Source organism: Cibotium barometz, chromosome 16 (assembly GCF_041138505.1).
Source record: "Cibotium barometz isolate CiBa-2024 chromosome 16, ASM4113850v1, whole genome shotgun sequence".
Classification (NCBI taxonomy): Eukaryota; Viridiplantae; Streptophyta; class Polypodiopsida; order Cyatheales; family Cibotiaceae; genus Cibotium; species Cibotium barometz.
In genome coordinates, this window is record NC_141061.1 from 6,876,297 (window position 1) to 6,894,062 (window position 17,766).

Genomic DNA, 17,766 nt, shown 5'->3' on the forward strand with positions numbered 1-17,766 from the left:
GAGCTCACGGGATGTATTTGATACATTGTTGCCTCTGTTTACAGGTGGGAATTCAAATGTAAGTCCTAATGAGGCAAATATTCAGCCTATGCAGATTTCAAACGATATCATAGATCAGCCTATTTCTGATGCAGATTTACAGGATGTAATTCATGAGGATAGGGCTGAAAATGAGCAGGCTAGAGGTATGCCTAAATGGCTGGTGCAAACCTTGCGTGATAGTAAGATTGATGCACCTATGCCTAGTCGTACTCGTTCAGGTTTTCAGCATGTCTCTTATGCATCAGATTGTTATGCTTTGGCTGTGTCTAGTATGTGTGAAGAGGAAGAACCTCTTTCATTTGATGAGGCACAAAATTCAGAAAATTGGTTGGCTGCAATGCAAAGTGAATATGATGCTATAATGAAGAATGGTACATGGTCTTTGTGTGATTTGCCTATTGGTAAAAAGGCCATTGGATGTAAGTGGGTTTTTAAGTTGAAACGAAAGCCAGATGGCAGTGTTGATCGCTATAAGGCTAGACTTGTTGCAAAGGGTTATGCTCAAGAAAAGGGCATTGATTTTGATGAGACCTTTGCTCCCACTTGTCGTATGACTACCATTCGTAGCATTTGTGCATTGGCAGCTCATAATGGTTGGAATGTACATCAGCTGGACATAAAGACTGCGTTCTTAAATGGAGATTTGCATGAGGAGGTGTATGTATCGCAGCCTCGTGGTTTTGTTCAAAGAGGGCAGGAAAACAAAGTGTGCAGGTTAAAAAAGGCTTTATATGGTTTAAAGCAAGCTCCACGAGCTTGGTATGAAAAAATACATGCATATTTGACTGCACATGGGTTTCAGAATAGTCCAACAGAAAGCACTTTGTATGTTAAACGTGTGGATGGTGTACATCTAATCATTGCTCTCTATGTCGATGACATGCTGCTCACAGGACCAAATGAGAGTCATATTGCTGATTTTAAGGCTGATTTGAATGCCTCTTTTGAGATGTCAGATTTGGGACATTTGCATCATTATTTGGGGATACAATTTAAGCAGTGTGATGGAGGTATTGCTTTGTGTCAGACAAAGTATATTGAGACATTGTTGCGGAGATTTGGCCTTGAAGACTGCAAGCCTATTGCTACTCCAATGGAGACAGGTTTGAAGTTGAGTCTTCATGATGCTGGAGATCACTTTGATGTCACACTCTATCAGACAGCTGTTGGTTGCCTCATTTATGTATGCATTACGAGGCCGGACATTCAGTTTGCAGTCTCACAGGTGAGCAGGTTTATGCATAGCCCAGGGTCTCAGCATTGGAAGGCAGTTAAACGCATCTTTCGCTACTTGAGTGGTACCATACATCTTGGGTTGTTTTATCCCAAGGGGGGATCGTTGCCGCCAGATTTACATGCTTTTTCGGACTCAGATTGGGCTGGTTGCTATGACACAAGAGTGTCCACAAGTGGTTTTTGTTTCATGCTCGGTAGCTCATGCATATCTTGGTTAAGCAAGAAGCAACCTACTGTGGCCACTTCTAGTTGTGAAGCTGAGTACAGGGCAGCTTTCACAGCTACGGTTGAGTGTGTGTGGCTCAGACGGCTTATGGCTGACTTGGGTGTTGGACAGGAGTCTGCCACCTCTATCTTCACTGACAGTCAGAGTGCATTGGCAGTTGCGAGAAACCCAGTTTTTCATGCTCGCACAAAGCACATTGAGGTGCATTATCACTATGTCAGGGAGAGACTCTCAGCAGGAGAGATCAGCTTGGCCTATGTGCCAACACAGGACAACCTCGCCGATCTTTTCACAAAGGCGCTTCCTCGTGAGAAGTTCGAAGCTTTCCGCAAAGCTTTGGGCTTGCTTCCCTTTGTGGACTGATCTACTTCGGGCATGGCACTCCCCTATACATGAGTGCCAGCTCTCGTTCACACCATCACTCCCAGGGGGGATTTGTTGCCATATATATATAGGCAGTGATGTGTGTGAACACACTTAGGACCGCCGGGGCACTTTTTCCCTCTTTAGGAGGTTTTTTCCCCCGGCTTGTATATACGCCCATCCTTCTAGGGCTAACTTATCTTTGTACATTGACACAATCTAATACACTTTGTGTTGTGTGCATTCTTGCTTCTTCTTCTCCAAGCTTTGTGTGCTTTCCTGCAACCCTAATTCCAACATGATGAAGAGGAAGAGGTAAGGTGCCAGAGGACAGCCCTGTCTAACCGAGCGGGAGGGGGGCAATCTGTCACCACGGGCTCCCTGAATGAGAACCTGGTTGTGTGAGGTTGAGTAAAGTCCTGAGACTCCACGAATCCACTCTATGGGGAATCCCATCCGGCTCATTGTGCCCTCCATAAAGCTCCAATCCACCCTATCATAAGCTTTCTCAAAGTCTAGGAGTAGCACAATGAGGTCTTGCTGCCCGCATCTTAGTTGAAGTTGTCACCTCCCAGAAGGTAAAGATGTTGTCCAGAATGTTCCGATCCTAAACAAAGCTGGTCTGGGTGTTGTGGATCAAGTCTGGGAGAAAAGACTGAAGTCTCCTACTAATGGCCTTGGTCAAGATCCTATAGGCTATCCCTAGAAGAGTGATGGGTTTCCCTGCTGGATCTCCAATCTGTTACCACCCTCCTTGGGAATCAAGTGAATCAAGCCCTCTGAGAGCCTCTCTCGCATGGCACCTGTGATCATAATCTCATTGAAGGCAGCTCAAAGGCCACTTTCCAGGAGGTCCCAATGGTGAAGAAAGGAGACTGGAAGCCCGTCCGTCCCAAAGCATTTTCCCATGGAAAGTGTCGTCAAAACCTCCACCAACTCCTCAGTAGTAAATGGTGCCAATAAGAATGACCAAAGAGAAGGAGAACCACCTCCCTCCTGTGCCGTCAGACCCTCTCACGTGCATCCACCACCTGTGGAGATGTTGGGGCACCTGTGAGGAGGGATCGAAAAAAGTCCGTGGCAATGGCTCTCATCTGGGGGGGATCTGAAACAATCGCTCCATCTTGGCCACGCAACCTTCGAACACTGTCTCTCCTCTTGTGGGGGCTGGCTATCTCTAACAAATCCCCTGTGACTCTGTCGCCGACCCGAGTCCAAAAAGAGGCCCTGGCATGATACCTGTACTCCACCCTCCTCTCCTCTATGGATCTAATATTTGTGCGAGCGGTGGCATGATACCTGTACTCCACCCTCCTCTCCTCTATGGATCTAATATTTGTGCGAGCGGTGGCAAGCTGACTCTTGATTCACTAGCTATCCGAGGACCTCTCCTAAAGCCGCTATAAAGAGGTAAGACTCCTCCTCAAACTCCTCTCCTGCTCCCGGAAACCCTCTAATTGGCTCTGGGCTACCTCTAGCAAGAAACTGCTGATCACCCCTAAGCCCTTATCCAATGTGCACGCAACACAGCTTGAAAGAAAATCCGATACCGCCCATATCTACTCTATCTTGCTGCATATCTCGGGGTCCTAAATGGGTTGTTCGGAATCCTCGAGCTCACATGCCTATCGTGCCTCTAGGGGTTCTCTAGGGACATAATAACCGGGACATGATTAGAAAATGAAGTGCCTGCCAAAATACCAATCATACCCTCTCAACTGCAAGCCCACTCATCAACATAAAACGTATCTAGTCTAGAGAGGTTGGGGCCAATGCTCCTATCCGATCTCGAGAAGCAAAGGCTCCTAGGGCTACGCAAGATACCAAGGGTCCTGTCCCCTGATTGCAAGAATCATCTCCTCCCAGGCTGAATACTTTGCTCCTAAAACTGTGCCATGCCACCTCCGAGTCTATCCTCTGCTACCTCTATCATGTTAAAGTCACCGCCCAAGCACCATAAGTCAGCATGAGGGAGGACCTGTCGGACTGAGCTCCAAAAGAGGGCTCTACCTGCAGCAGCGTTTGGAGCATAAACGTTGAGGAAGCCAACGCTATCCTCTCCAATAGTAATGGTAATCCACTATGCATGCCCCGAGACAATGACTCCTGAGCTAGCCACTACCGGTAGCAATTGCTCACTGTGTCCCAGAGGGGCTGAAGGATGGCGACCAAAAAGTGTGACTCTTGTCTGAAAAAATCTTCCTGCATTTGCGGGTGCACCCCTATGAAATATGATGCTCTTGGAAGAAAAGAATATCTATGGGTCCCCCCACTATGGCCCTCTAAAGCTCACATCGTCTATGAAAGCACTAAGGCCCCCCTAAACCTTGAATGTTCCATGAAACAATCCGCATATCAATCCGTGTGTGATGCGGCACTAGCGGAACTGCCCTCCACTCAAAGAGTCTTGGGCGAGGGTTCAGATGGGGAATAATCACAATCCGTGCGGGGGCGAAGGCACGCTAGGTGGGCACTAATCCTGTCCTCCATGTGATGCCACTTTGTAGTACGAGCGCGTGCAGATGCATACTTCAAACTCCATCAATCACAATGGAGGTATCTATAAGAGGGGGCAGAGTTACTGCAATAGAAGTATGCATGAATACAAAGAGCAACACCTCCAGGCTGGACACTACCATCTCCTTGTCCTGGCCTCGATGGGCTGAACCTCCAAGCTCCATCCTAGCCAGAGGCCAAAAATGGGTGAGAATGTCGATGATGCAAGGATCGTTTGGAGATGGTGGGAGAGCACGACTGCCTGGCCCTGAATGGCAGCTGCCACCAACTCAGGATCCCACTCCGTCCCTCAGGCTGAAGGGGAACGAGAAGATCATCGCGCCATTATCTGGCATAAAGGACCTAGAGTGGTGAAAAACCACACATACCCAAACAAGGGCTACTGTCTCCTCAAACATGTCGGTCCCTTTCGTTGGCAGACATCAGAAGAAACTATAGTCCACAGGCTATCCTAGGATCTGGGGGGGCCCACCTGGGGACTTTGGCGGGAGAGCCCTCACTGAGGAGGCAGCAATGGTCATCTCTACCGACTCAAAAATCGGTGAATCAAGAGACAGACGGATCCCAATCCCGTTGGCTACCTTTGCTCTGGGTCACGGGCTGCTGGGGGCGACGAGAGTGCTCTAGAGAGGAAGGGGGGGGATGATGAAGGCGGGGTGGAGTGAATTGTGGCGGGTATAGTGGGTGTCGAGGCTGGGGGAGGAGGAGGAGGAGGGGGAGGAGGTGGGGAAGGTGGTGAGGGAGGGCGGAGGGACAAAGAGGCCAGGGAGGGGTGCTGCCGGGGGCTGAGAGATCCACCAGAGAGGAAAGCTGTGGGGAGGGGCTGCCGGGGGCTGAGAGAGGCTGGCAAGTCTCTCAAAACACTGGGGGTTTAGGGGGAGGGGGGGGATTTCGACGAGGGATCGACCGCCATATTGGTGGGGCCGAAGGGACCCGCTCCTGGACTAGAGAGGGCACGTCACCAACGAGAAAATGCTGAGATAAATGCTCGTGATGGTTCTCTAATAGAACTGAATCCTCCTAGGATCTTCCAACCTGGCGCGCATGACGCCCGCGACCGTGGCGGCGCTTGGCTTTGGTGGTCGTCTAGTGGCCCAGGCGTTGGCCAACTGTCCGCCACTCGCCGACAGTTGGGTCACCCGAAGTTGGGGCCTGGTGCTTTGTTGCTTGAGGGCTTGCCACTCTCTCTACCCCTTGGTGAGGATCAGCACGAGAACCGAGGGGAGGAACCATCGGAGGCGGTCTCTTGGATTGCCGCCAAGGGCAAGCTCTGGCTAAATGACCCATCTGTTTGCAAATGAAGCATTGGCCTGGAAGGCCTGTATACTCCACGCGTTGTTATATGGGGTTGCTCTGGAGGCTAGGAATAGATATACAATGCAGTAGAGACTCCAGTGAGGCCATACAGATGTGGAGGGATGGAATCCCAGCTGCCCTCGTGAGGGCCGAGGCAACGGTGGAGGGGAGACTCCATCACTCTCCTGATGGCAACACCAATCATCGAGAGAAGAGGAAGGTACTCCTTCCTAAGGCTTGGGAAGCAAACTGTCACTGGGAAGCCCGAAACACCATCCTATGGGTCAGACGCTGGATCAAGTCGTGTTGCCACCGTCAAAGAAGGCATGCACCGTACGTAGTGCAAGGGGACTTAGCTGCATGACTCGGTCTGACACCAATGTCAAGTCGAACTCCACCTGGTAGTATCCACACCCCACAGGGTGAATATCGATGATCTTTGCAGGTTCGCCAATGAGGTTGGCTTATAAAAGATCCGTGAGTTGTCCGTGCGTGTACTATAACTTATGGGCTTGTACACACTATAAGGGTGGGCATAACGCCTTTACCCCAACAACCTCCCACTATTAAAGGCAAAGTGCCCTTAAATGAAGGAAAAGAAAAAATCAGCATGTACATGATAATATACAAGGCCATATCAAGGCTGAAAATGGCCTCATCCAATGCCCATCAAGTGTCTGCAATGAGCAAACCGCTCCGGAGGCAAACTCTTTGTCAACAGATCAGCCGGGTTGTCATCCGTATGAATCTTAACAAGCTGAATTTGCTTGTTCTCTATCACCTCTCTGATGAAGTGATACTTCACATCCACATGCTTCGTCTTTGCATGAAAGACAGGGTTCTTTGCCAACTGGATGGCACTCTGACTGTCACAATGCAACAATGGAATATCCCCTGTATAGCCCAAATCAACCACTAACCGAGATAGCCATAATGCCTCCTTGCAAGCCTCTGTGGCTGCAATATACTCGGCCTCTGTAGTAGATAAGGCAGTGCACTTCTGCATCCTGGATATCCATGACACAGCACCTCCTGTGAATGTAAACACATAACCGGTAGTAGACTTCTGGTTATCTGGATGACCGGCATAATCCGAATCCGTGTAACCATGCACTAATGCATCCTGTTTGCCAAAGCAAATGCACAAATCCTGTGTGCCCTTCAGGTATCTCATGACACCTTTCACTGCTTCCCAATGCTTCTTGCCAGGGTTGGCCATGTATCTAGAAACCACTCCCACTGCAAATGCAATGTCCGGCCTAGTAGCAACCATGGCATACATGAGACTGCCACAAGCTGAAGCATACGGAATCTTGGCCATATCAGCCCTGTCTCTATCTGACTGTGGGCTGTCCATAGCACTGAGTTTCACATATGGAGGCAAAGGAGTACTAGTCTTCTTCCCCCCGTCCATATTGAACCTCTGCAAGACTTTGCCAATGTATTCCTTCTGAGACAAATACAACACATGCTGATTTCTGTCCCGAAGTATCCGCATACCCAAGATGTGATTTGCATCACCCAAATCCTTCATATCAAAGGTTTCATGCAGCCTCTTCTTCAAGGAATCCATCTCTTTACGAGATTTCCCGGCAATCAACATATCATCAACATACAAGATGAGGATCAATAGACTGCCATCCAAAGCTTTCTTGGTGTACAAGCAGTGATCTATGTCACTTCTCCTGAATTTCTGAGATTTCATGAATGTATCAAATTTATGATACCATTCTCTTGGTGCCTGTTTGAGCCCATAAAGACTCTTTTTCAGCTTGCATACAAGCTTCTCCTTTCCACTCACTGCATAACCCTCTGGCTGCTGCATATATATCTCCTCATGGAGATCACCGTGAAGAAAAGCAGTCTTCACATCCATCTGAATCAAGTCCAGATCATCATGTGCAACCAAAGCCAACATAGCTCTAAGCGTGGTCATTTTGACCACTGGAGAGAAGATCTCCTCAAAGTCCACACCATATTCCTGCTTGAAGCCCTTAGCCACTAACCTGGCTTTGTATCTTGGCTTTGCATCTGGTGAAACTTTGAGCCTGTAAACCCACTTGCATGGCAAAACCTTCTTGCCTGCAGGCAAATGCACCAACTTCCAAGTTCCATTTTTATGCAGAGAATCCATCTCTGACTTCATGGCACGCTCCCAAAGAGCCTTGTCTGCCCTCTGTAAAGCCTCTTTATAACATGAGGGCTCCCCACAGTCAGTAAGCATCAAATAGTCAACCCCTGGAACAAACCTGTCAGGGGCTCTGGAGGGTCTAGTGGACCTCCGTACCCAATGACCATCATTTGCAGGTTGCTGTCCAGCCTGCATATCACCCATTGGTGGCTCCTGTTCCATGCCATAAGGCTAAAAAATCATGCCCGGTATCTCCTCTAACTGTGGTATATCCATAGGGATATCTTCTGCCATATCTGGCTGTCCATTTGGACCATTTTCAGCACCATTTAAGGGCTGGTTTTCCTGCTGTAATGGCTGATTTACAGCCCTTTGTTGTTGTCCATGATGTCCATCATCATCAAAGATGACTCTGCTAGGCTCCTGTTGCCTTGCAGGCTCCTTATACATGCATGTTTCATCAAAAATGACATCATTGCTGCGTATGATCTTTCTATTCATGGGATCCCAAAGTCTATACCCCATTTCACCTCTGTCACCATATCCTAGGAATATGCATTTGTGAGACTTAGGATCAAGTTTGGTGCGCATTTCCCTGCGTATGTGCACGTACGCAACGCAACCAAACACTCTCAAGTGCTTGTATGACGGAGGCTTCCCTGTCCATACTTCTTCTGGCACTTTCCCACCAAGCCTCGTGTTAGGTGACCTGTTTATAAGGTGAACGGCTGTCATAACAGCTTCAGCCCAAAAACCATGAGGTAATGCAGCATGTGACAACATAGAATGGACCTTCTCCTGAATGGTCCTGTTCATCCTCTCTGCTGTCCCGTTTTGTGGAGGATCATAAGGAGTAGAGAGCTCCCTCTTGATGCCTTTAGCATCACAAAAGTCCTGAAACTGTTTGGACATATACTCTCCACCATTGTCGGAACGCAAAGCCTTCAGTGTTTTGCCAGTTTGATTCTCAACAAGAGCAACAAACTTCTGAAACACTGAGAATGTATCACTCTTCAAACGAAGAGGATAAACCCACACCTTGCGTGTGGCATCATCTATAAAAGACACAAAATATTTTGCCCCTCCCAAAGAAAGCTGAGGCATCTCACATACATCTGTATGCACAAGCTCTAACTGAGCATCTTTCTGTCCAAGAGCTTTCTTGTGGGGGCACTGTAGTTGCCTACCATATATACAATGCTCACAAAATTGAAAACTTGAAAACTTTAGAGAAGGCAAGTAACCCAAACGAGACAATTGCTCCATTCCCTTGACACTCATGTGTCCCAACCGGCTATGCCACATAGAAATTTCCGGCAGCTCGGTTGCATTTACATTAGCATGGTGACAAACACCTGCATGCATAAAGTAAAGAGTGTCCACCTTAGAGCCTCTGGCAACAACCAGTGAGCCCTTACTAATTTTCCACTTTCCACTACCAAATGTGGTAACATAATCAGCATCATCAAGCTGTCCAGTAGAAAGCAGATTCTTTTTGATCTCAGGCACATGCCTGACATCATGGAGCATAAGCTGTGAGCCATCTGAAAACACAAGCCTCACATCACCTCTGCCAAGAATCTTGCATGCATGGTTATCACCCAAATAAACCACTCCTTCATTGCCAGCAGTATACCTGACAAACAAGTCTCTGCAACCTGTGACATGAAAGGAGGCACCTGAATCAATGATCCATGAGTGCATACCATGACCACCTGTAAGAAGTGAATGGGCATCAAGTGAAGACGTAAATAGGACCTCATCCTCACTGCCACCTGCATGTGACACATTGATTTCTTCAATCTTGACTCCACTTTTGCCCTTTGGCTTTACATCTTTGGCTTCATCTTTCTCTTTGTCTTTGCCTTTTCCCTTTTCCTTTTGATCATTTTTCCATTTGTAGCATTGCTTTTTAATGTGTCCCTTCTTGCCACAATAATGGCATTCCAAATCCTTTTTGGAGCGAGACTTGCTCCTTCCCCTTTCTTGGCTTTTCCCCCTTTGCTGGGATTTCCCACGTGTATTCATTGCATTGGACTTTCCAACAGAGTTGTTTTTCCTGTTCATCTCTTCTTGAAGAAGAGCACCCTCAACATCTGCATATGAAGGATTTGGGTGATGCAAATCACATCTTGGGTATGCGGATACTTCGGGACAGAAATCAGCATGTGTTGTATTTGTCTCAGAAGGAATACATTGGCAAAGTCTTGCAGAGGTTCAATATGGACGGGGGGAAGAAGACTAGTACTCCTTTGCCTCCATATGTGAAACTCAGTGCTATGGACAGCCCACAGTCAGATAGAGACAGGGCTGATATGGCCAAGATTCCGTATGCTTCAGCTTGTACTAAGTGCACTATGTACTATAACTTATGGGCTTGTACACACTATAAGGGTGGGCATAACGCCTTTACCCCAACAGTGTGCAGGGCGGCTACCAACAATTTTGCAAACCACGGTTGAGGCCTCAAGTGAGGCAACAGTCGTGGTGAGAACCTGAAGATCCACTTCGGAGAAGGAAATGCAAGCAATGGCGGGTTCTGTTGGGGATGACGGAGCACTCCTCTTGAGGGTGAAGACCAGAATAGGCCGAAGCTTTCTGAATAAAGCCAAAAACCCTAGAACCCAAGAAGCACCAACCTGCATGGGGGAGGGAGAGAGGAGAGAGGTAGAGAAATGAAGAGGACGACAGAAAGAAGCAGGAGACCGTGCCGGGGCCGGGGGGGTGGGGGGGGGGGGCAAGGTCTTGTGGGCGCCCTATACATTTAATTAGGGGACTTACATACTGTATGCAAGGGCAATTCTTGTTTTATAAATTTACAGAAGGCAGTTCTCTAATCAATATTCAAATATGTATACGTAAAAAATGCAAAATTTCAATAATAGGGACATTTTAAAGACATGCTTGCATGCGCCTGTTGTATGGGTTTTTATAGTGTGACCTCCTAGAGAGTAAAAATAATTACAAATTTTAATGCTCAATTTTTAGGCGAGCTAGTTTTTGTGACTTATATGAAAGAAGAGAGAAGGGAGAGGAGGAGGAGGCATGGCTACGACATCATGTCCTTCCCATATACTGCTCAATTTTTAGCACAATTGAGCACAAATGCAATCCTGCCTAGCAAGAGCAAAAAGAACAAGAGAGAGACTTTGACACATGACTAGGAACAGGTATCAAGAGCAACTCTAGAGAGAGCTGCCATGAAACAAAAACCAGCACACATTTTTCTTTTCTTGTCTAGTAGAAGCAAAACAATAAATAGCCTGCTGATGACTACAAAATCATTCAGGAGATTCTCTTTTTTCTTTTTTATGTTTTCTTAATGAACATTGGAATGCCACTAAGGCCTTCCTTTTCCAAAGTTACAAATACATTAATAATACATGGGTTTTTCTCAACATTCCATAAATAACTTTTAGTATCTAAGGATCTTTGGAGCCAGCATTGGTTGAACTGGAGAGTTTCCCCTACCACCACGGGGCGGGTGAGATCTCCCCTTTTCATGGGCGAGGTTTTAGAACTACCACAATGATTGAATGTAGAGATTAGAGTAAAGTTAAGATACTAATAACGTCAATATTACATCCCTGATAGGCTTTCATGTACACCTAGAGGTTAAGAGTAAGTTGAGATACTATCAACATCCCTCATAGACTTCTTTTCCTTCAATATTCACAGAGGCTGGGTGAAGAAGTCATGTATAAACATGATCAAGCTTCTTGGATCACAAATCAAAACTTAGAGAATGATAATGGAGAGCAACTTCCTTGTCACCCAAATGCTTGAAGTTGATTGCCCTACATTCAACTGCTACACTAACTTGAAGGCTTTGCGGACCACAAACTAGCACTCCCACATTTGAGCCCGCCCATTTCTTACAAATATCTTCAAATAGCACTGTTCCAAAAAAGAAGAGACTCAGAACAAAGAAGTTTATTGTCACCAATCTCACAAGTCAGATTTCTAATATGTGTAGCTTCTTTGTCCTCGTTTTTTTTTTGTGTGTGTGTGTGAGAGAGACAGAAAGAGAGAGAGAGAGAGAGAGAGAGAGAGAGATGCATGCACACACACACACAGACAAACACATATGCATCCATGCATACATACACATCGTACTTATGTGTGCTGGCGTACATGTGTGTGTGTGTGTGTGTGTGAGAGAGAGAGAGAGAGAGAGAGAGAGAGAGAGAGAGAGACAGATACACACACACGCACACGCACACACACACACACACACACAAACCTAGTATGTATATATGTATGTATGCATGTAGGTATGGCATGCATGCATACATACATACATACATACATACATACTGTACCTACATGCATACATACATATTAGGTCTGTGTGTGTGTGTGTCACTCTCTCTCTCTCTCTCTCTCTCACACACACACACACACACACACACACACACACACACACAATGGGCCAAACATGATACAATAATGTCCATGTAATCTCATCATGGTACAAAAGAAAACAAAGACGAGAGCTATCAGCTGGGAATGTCAAATCCGAGCCATATGATACAAAATGGGATCATCATCATCATCAGCCTGTGGAGCTAACCCCCCAGTAGGGGGAGGGGGCCATCAAGGATATCAAGCATGAGGGTAGCCTGTACAAGGCTTTCCACGAGAGAGAGAGAGAGAGAGAGAGAGAGAGAGAGAGAGATCTGCATATATATGCCAGCCGCTTTTGAAATGTGGCTAGAACAAAGGAGTTCCTCTATGACTTAGCCATGCTAAACAAAGGAATTAAAAGGCACCATTCCAAGTCATGATTACATGAAAAAAAAACCTCTGAAGGTATGGTTAAAGCCCATTGTGGGATCTATGTTTGTCTACTAATTTAAAAACACAAGGTTTTAGTTATATTAAAGAACTAGGACTAGAACCCATAAGAAGAAAAGATATGCCATGAGGTAATCTGTATTTCCTAAAAACAGTCGTTAGACAAAATTGATGCACGCAAGCCTTTGGTAAGAGAGAAAATACAGCACAAGACACACCAGGTTAAAGCTGAAAAAAGACAGGATTTCAGAAAGAGGGAGGGAGAAAACGGACCTTTAAAATCAGGCCTAGCACCATAATGTATGTTTTGAGGTTGTAAAACTTGTGTGCTTCTGCCATTATGAGCATTCAAACTGTTGGAGGGGTGTACTGGCTTTGTCTCATCTGATGCTCGTCTTTGTGACTGGCATGCCTTGCCACTTGACATGCTCCACACTACCACCACAGCACCTCCAAATACGATGACGGCCGAAACCATACCAAGAGACACATAGCCCCCTCTCACCCACAAAGGTGAAGAATCCGAGCCCGCAGTAAAAGGTGTGACCAAATAATAGCCAAAAATCCCTGCTGTAATGCCATAGCCAATCATGCCAACTATTAAACATGTACAAAACCAGTAATTGCTGCCAGTTCCCACAATTTCAGACATGGGTCTCTCTAATGACATGCAAGCATCAATAGTGGCCGAATTGATACACTCATCCTGCAGTAAACCCACATCAACTTGGCATTAGGCGGGCTCTTGCCTCACACCCACCCTACCCAAAAGGTTGAGAGCTAGAACCCTGACACCTACATTTTTTTTTCAAATTCAATGGAAAACACACCTGGCACTCAAAGTCTGCATGTGACTCTTGTGTTACATATGCTTGTATATCAAGGTGAAACCTGCTTTCGTAGTTATAGCATATAGATGTAGGATTCACCAAGTCAAGGATGTGCAACTCTTTGGACTTTTTGACTGCCCAAACAAGTAAAACATCTTGAGGGAGATCACTTCCAAAGCGTTCATAACGATGAAGAAGATCTCGTAAAATTGCCACAAAAGGTGAGACTCCGATGCCTCCGGCCACAAGCAAGAGTTTGTTATAGCTGTAGCAATAATTTTGGGTTAGCTTTAGCACTCCCTTTGCAAAACTCAAAACCCTTTTGCCCCCTTCAAACCAGAAAATTTAAAAAAAAAGGCTTTGAAAATGCACACTTTGAAGGCCACTGCATACGTTGATGCCCCTTCAGGCATTTGGGCCTCCATCCAAATCCTACTAATAAACTTAGGCTGCCTGGAGTTTGCAATACTAGACGTAACCTCCAGATGAGGAGGGGAAAAGGGTCAACCAGTAAGAAGATGGGGGAAAAATCTTCATCATCCGGAAGCCCTGCTGGTAAACTTATACTGCCTGCACACTCTTGTTTCCAAGCCTCTACCTCCTGCATGTCACATATGATACATCGTCTACTCTCATGTTCCTGTCCTTCCAAGCCCCAGCCTTAGCCTCAGAGTGAAGGATGTAGTGCAAATGAAGATGACTGCTCATTTATGTCAAATCCCCATAGGATCTCCTCGTAGAACGCTCCTAGTACAAGACTTAAAATCTGCAAACAAACCAAACAAACAAGAAGGGGGTGCAGGCCTAACTCACCTCCCAACCACGACAGCCATGGGCAAGCCCATAAGACTTGGCTGTCCCCATCGAGCCACGAGCTGAGCTAACTAGATGGACGTACCGACCAATCTCTACCTCGTGACGTCCCATACCGCCGTGAAGCTACCCTCACGGGCCTCGAGACTGCTGCCGGCCTCGGCTGCATGAAGCAGGTGCACGTCTGCACTAGATCCAGGCTCTTGACCATAGAGCTCTCACAAATCACATGAGACTCTATGACTAATGACTAACCTTGGCCACCCTTTTATAGGCTCTTGGCCTGTAATATGCGGAAGCTTCGGAGAAGGATCGGTACTTCAAAACTCAGAAAACAGCACTCTTTTCGCGACGGAATTAACGCACAAACTGAAAGACAATGTGCAGAAAATAGAGAGAGAAGGGGGAGATGGAGAGGACACAGTATTGGGTCCCAATTACCCTCTGTAGGGCCCCCACCACGGACGGTGTATTTGCTTTATTAGAATGATGTAAATCTGAAACAAATACAAAGTACTTGACCTTTTCTTGGCTGGAAAACCTGCCCTTGACCTTCAGTCCTTCACCCCTTAGCTTTAGCAAACCCTTGGCTGTCCTGGCCCTTGAATGCTTGATGCTCTTGGTGAATTGTGAGATGGTATCATGGGATTATGGGCTGGGCTTTTATACCCTTCATAGCATCCAGTCGGCTGGTTTTATGAAGTCCCACGACTGAGATATAATAAATAAATGAGTTCACACTTTAATAAAGTGTTTTCTCACTGGTTTAGCCCCTGTCCAGCCTGCGCATGACCCTGGGACAGCACCCTGGCTGCTGGGCATTCAACGCAGAGGTGTGGGACTGCCCCCCACACCTGGCCGCCTGCTGTCTTAGGGTTTAAACCTCTGTCGGCTGCCTGTCCAGAGGCTCTGGAGCTGGCCGACTGCCCCTCCAGCCCTTGCCTTGGCTGGTGGGCAAAGTCTTGGGCCCTCCTGGCCCCTTGGGGGTGGTTCTACACCTCCCCCATGCCCATCTAAGTATGCACATGCAAATACCTACACTGGGGTAGCCCTATGGGCTGGCCCCATCTCTACATGCAAACTACATGCCTACAGATGTCTGGCATCCAGTTGCAAACCAGATACTCAGCACATCTGACATCATTCCAGAGGGAGACTCACAGCGCGGACTGGCACTGCTTCATGTGCAGGACAATGCACACCTGACCTTGGACTCATGTGCAGGACGATGCACACCTGACCTCGGACGACTGAGATGGATCCCTGGCTGACTCGTCCCGGACTGGGCTCACATGGGACCAGTTCACCATCCCAGGTCCTGCACCTTCTGTACAGAATGTCCACGTGGCATCCAAGTGCGGGATGCACGTGACATCCCCTTCTGCTTAACTTGACGGAAGCTGCATAGCCTCCAAATAATCCGTCAATAAAGCCGGATAGTCTTCGAAGAATTCCTTGTCGAGCCATACCGCTTCATGAGTTCCTCGGTCCTGAAACTTCGTGAGGAACTGTCGTAGTCTTCGGCCTGAGCCATGCTTGAAACGGTGCAGAAGGATCTGTTCTGGAACCATTACCTCTGCTTCATCTATAATGTCTGGTTCCGCTTCGTCTTTGACCTCTGAAGGGGGTGGACCTGCATATGGCTTTAACCAACTGACATGAAATACATCGTGCATAGTCCAACTCGGAGGTAGCTTTAACTGCATAGACACCTCATTAATCTTTTTCCGAATAGGGAATGGTCCGAAGCTCCTGAAAGACAACTTTGGGCATCGCTTGCCCACTTGCTTTAATCTTTGCTTCATAATCCGAAGATATACCCAATCTCCTTCCGAAAACTTCATGTCCCTTCGGTCTTTATTGGCCTGTCGAGTGTAGGCCTCTTGCGCTTTAGCCAATCTGTCTTTGACGGACTCTAGGATCTCCTGGTAAGACTCCGTCACTCTGTTCGCCTCCGGTACTGAAGACGACGTCCTGGTTAACAACGACTGGAAAGGTCTTCCAAACGCTGCCTCATATGGAGTCCTGCCAATAGCTGAAGAAAAAGAGTCATTCAAAACAGCTTGAACTAAAGGCAGAAACGATTCCCACTTACCTTGCTGATCGTGGACATAACACTTCAGCACATCAAAGGCCAACTGGTTGTATATCTCTGTCTGGCCATCTGTCTGTGGGTGGAATGCACTGGAAAAATTCAACTTAGTACCAAAATTATCAAACAATGCCCTCCAAAAATGACTGGTAAACTTGGCATCTCGGTCTGACACTATGGTCCTAGGAATCCCACCAATCGGGTACCAATGCCGAATGAATAGCTGGGCAACATCCTCGGCGGTCACATTGGCCCTGCAAGGAATAAGCATCACAAATTTGCTGAACCTGTCAACAATAGTCAAACACTGTGTATTACGCTTACTCGGACTGGGAGGCAGATTTGTGACAAAGTCCATTGAAATGTCTTGGAAAGGACCCTCAGGAATTGGCAAAGGCTGTAACAACCCTATCTTCTTTCCACGAGGAGCTTTCACCTTTTGACAAATGTCACAGCGTTGTACATATGTAAACACATCACGCCTCATCTTTGGCCAATAGTATTGCCGTTCTAACTTCTCCAGAGTCGAATTCATGCCCCTATGACCACCTGTAATGGCGTCATGGGCATCATGGAGAAGAGCTGCCCGGAATGATTTCATGACACACAGTCGGCCTTTGTAGTAAAGCCAACCATCGCGTATCAGAAAATGGCATGGTCCTGTGGCATCCAATGCCTGTTCCCACTGTGTACCGAATTCCTCGGAATCCGCGTACATGTGCTTCATGTCTTCTAGTCCTGTACCAACAAGGTCCAGTCTAGTGGTCTGAATCGCAGAAACTTGTCCCTTCCTGCTTAAAGCATCGGCCACTGGATTGGCCTTTCCTGGAAGGTACTCAATCATACCACCGAACTGCTGGAATATCTGACTCCAGCGGTGTTGTCGATCACTCCACTGTGCACTTGGCATCGTCTGAATCCAGCGCAATGCCTGATGGTCAGTGCGAACCTCAAAGTCACGGCCATACAGGAAATGTTTCCAATGTTTCAAGGCCTGTATAACTGCTAGGAGTTCACGATCGTAGACTGAGTAATTCTTTTCGGCGGGCAGTAACTTACGAGACATGTAAGCTACTGGATGACCATTCTGTTGCAATACACCTCCAATTGCGATGTTACTCGCATCGGTGATCACCTGAAATGGTTCGTCCCATGAGGCAAGGGCTAAACAAGGCGCTTCAGACAAAGCCACCTTGAGGTTCTGGAATGCCTCCAACGCTCGTGGAGTCATTCGAATCTTTTGCCTCCTTGTTTTCACTCCCTTTAGCAGATCGGTGAGGTCTGCCGAGAGATCAGAAAACTTGTCAATGTGGGTGGAATATGCCTGGCATATACCCACAAATGATCTAATGTCATAAGCAGTCTGAGGTACTTCCCAGTTAACAATCTCGGCTACTTTAGCCGGATCAAGTCGAATGCCGTC

The 17,766-nt window shown here is 47.1% G+C and overlaps 1 protein-coding gene across 2 annotated transcripts in view; it reads right to left on the reverse strand.

Moving 5' to 3' along the window:
* Nucleotides 1-11,082: 11,082 nt before the first annotated feature.
* Nucleotides 11,083-17,766, reverse strand: part of LOC147630313 (ferric reduction oxidase 7, chloroplastic-like) — a 40,110-nt gene continuing 33,426 nt past the window's right edge. For both annotated transcript variants that reach the window (XM_086810153.1, XM_086810155.1), the window contains 3 exons: nucleotides 13,439-13,703; nucleotides 12,882-13,314; nucleotides 11,083-11,708 (listed from right to left, as the gene is read on the reverse strand). In XM_086810153.1, the coding sequence (XP_086666279.1) occupies nucleotides 11,536-11,708; nucleotides 12,882-13,314; nucleotides 13,439-13,703 (871 nt within the window). In that variant the 3' untranslated portion in view covers nucleotides 11,083-11,535. The remainder of the gene's footprint in view (nucleotides 11,709-12,881; nucleotides 13,315-13,438; nucleotides 13,704-17,766) is intronic.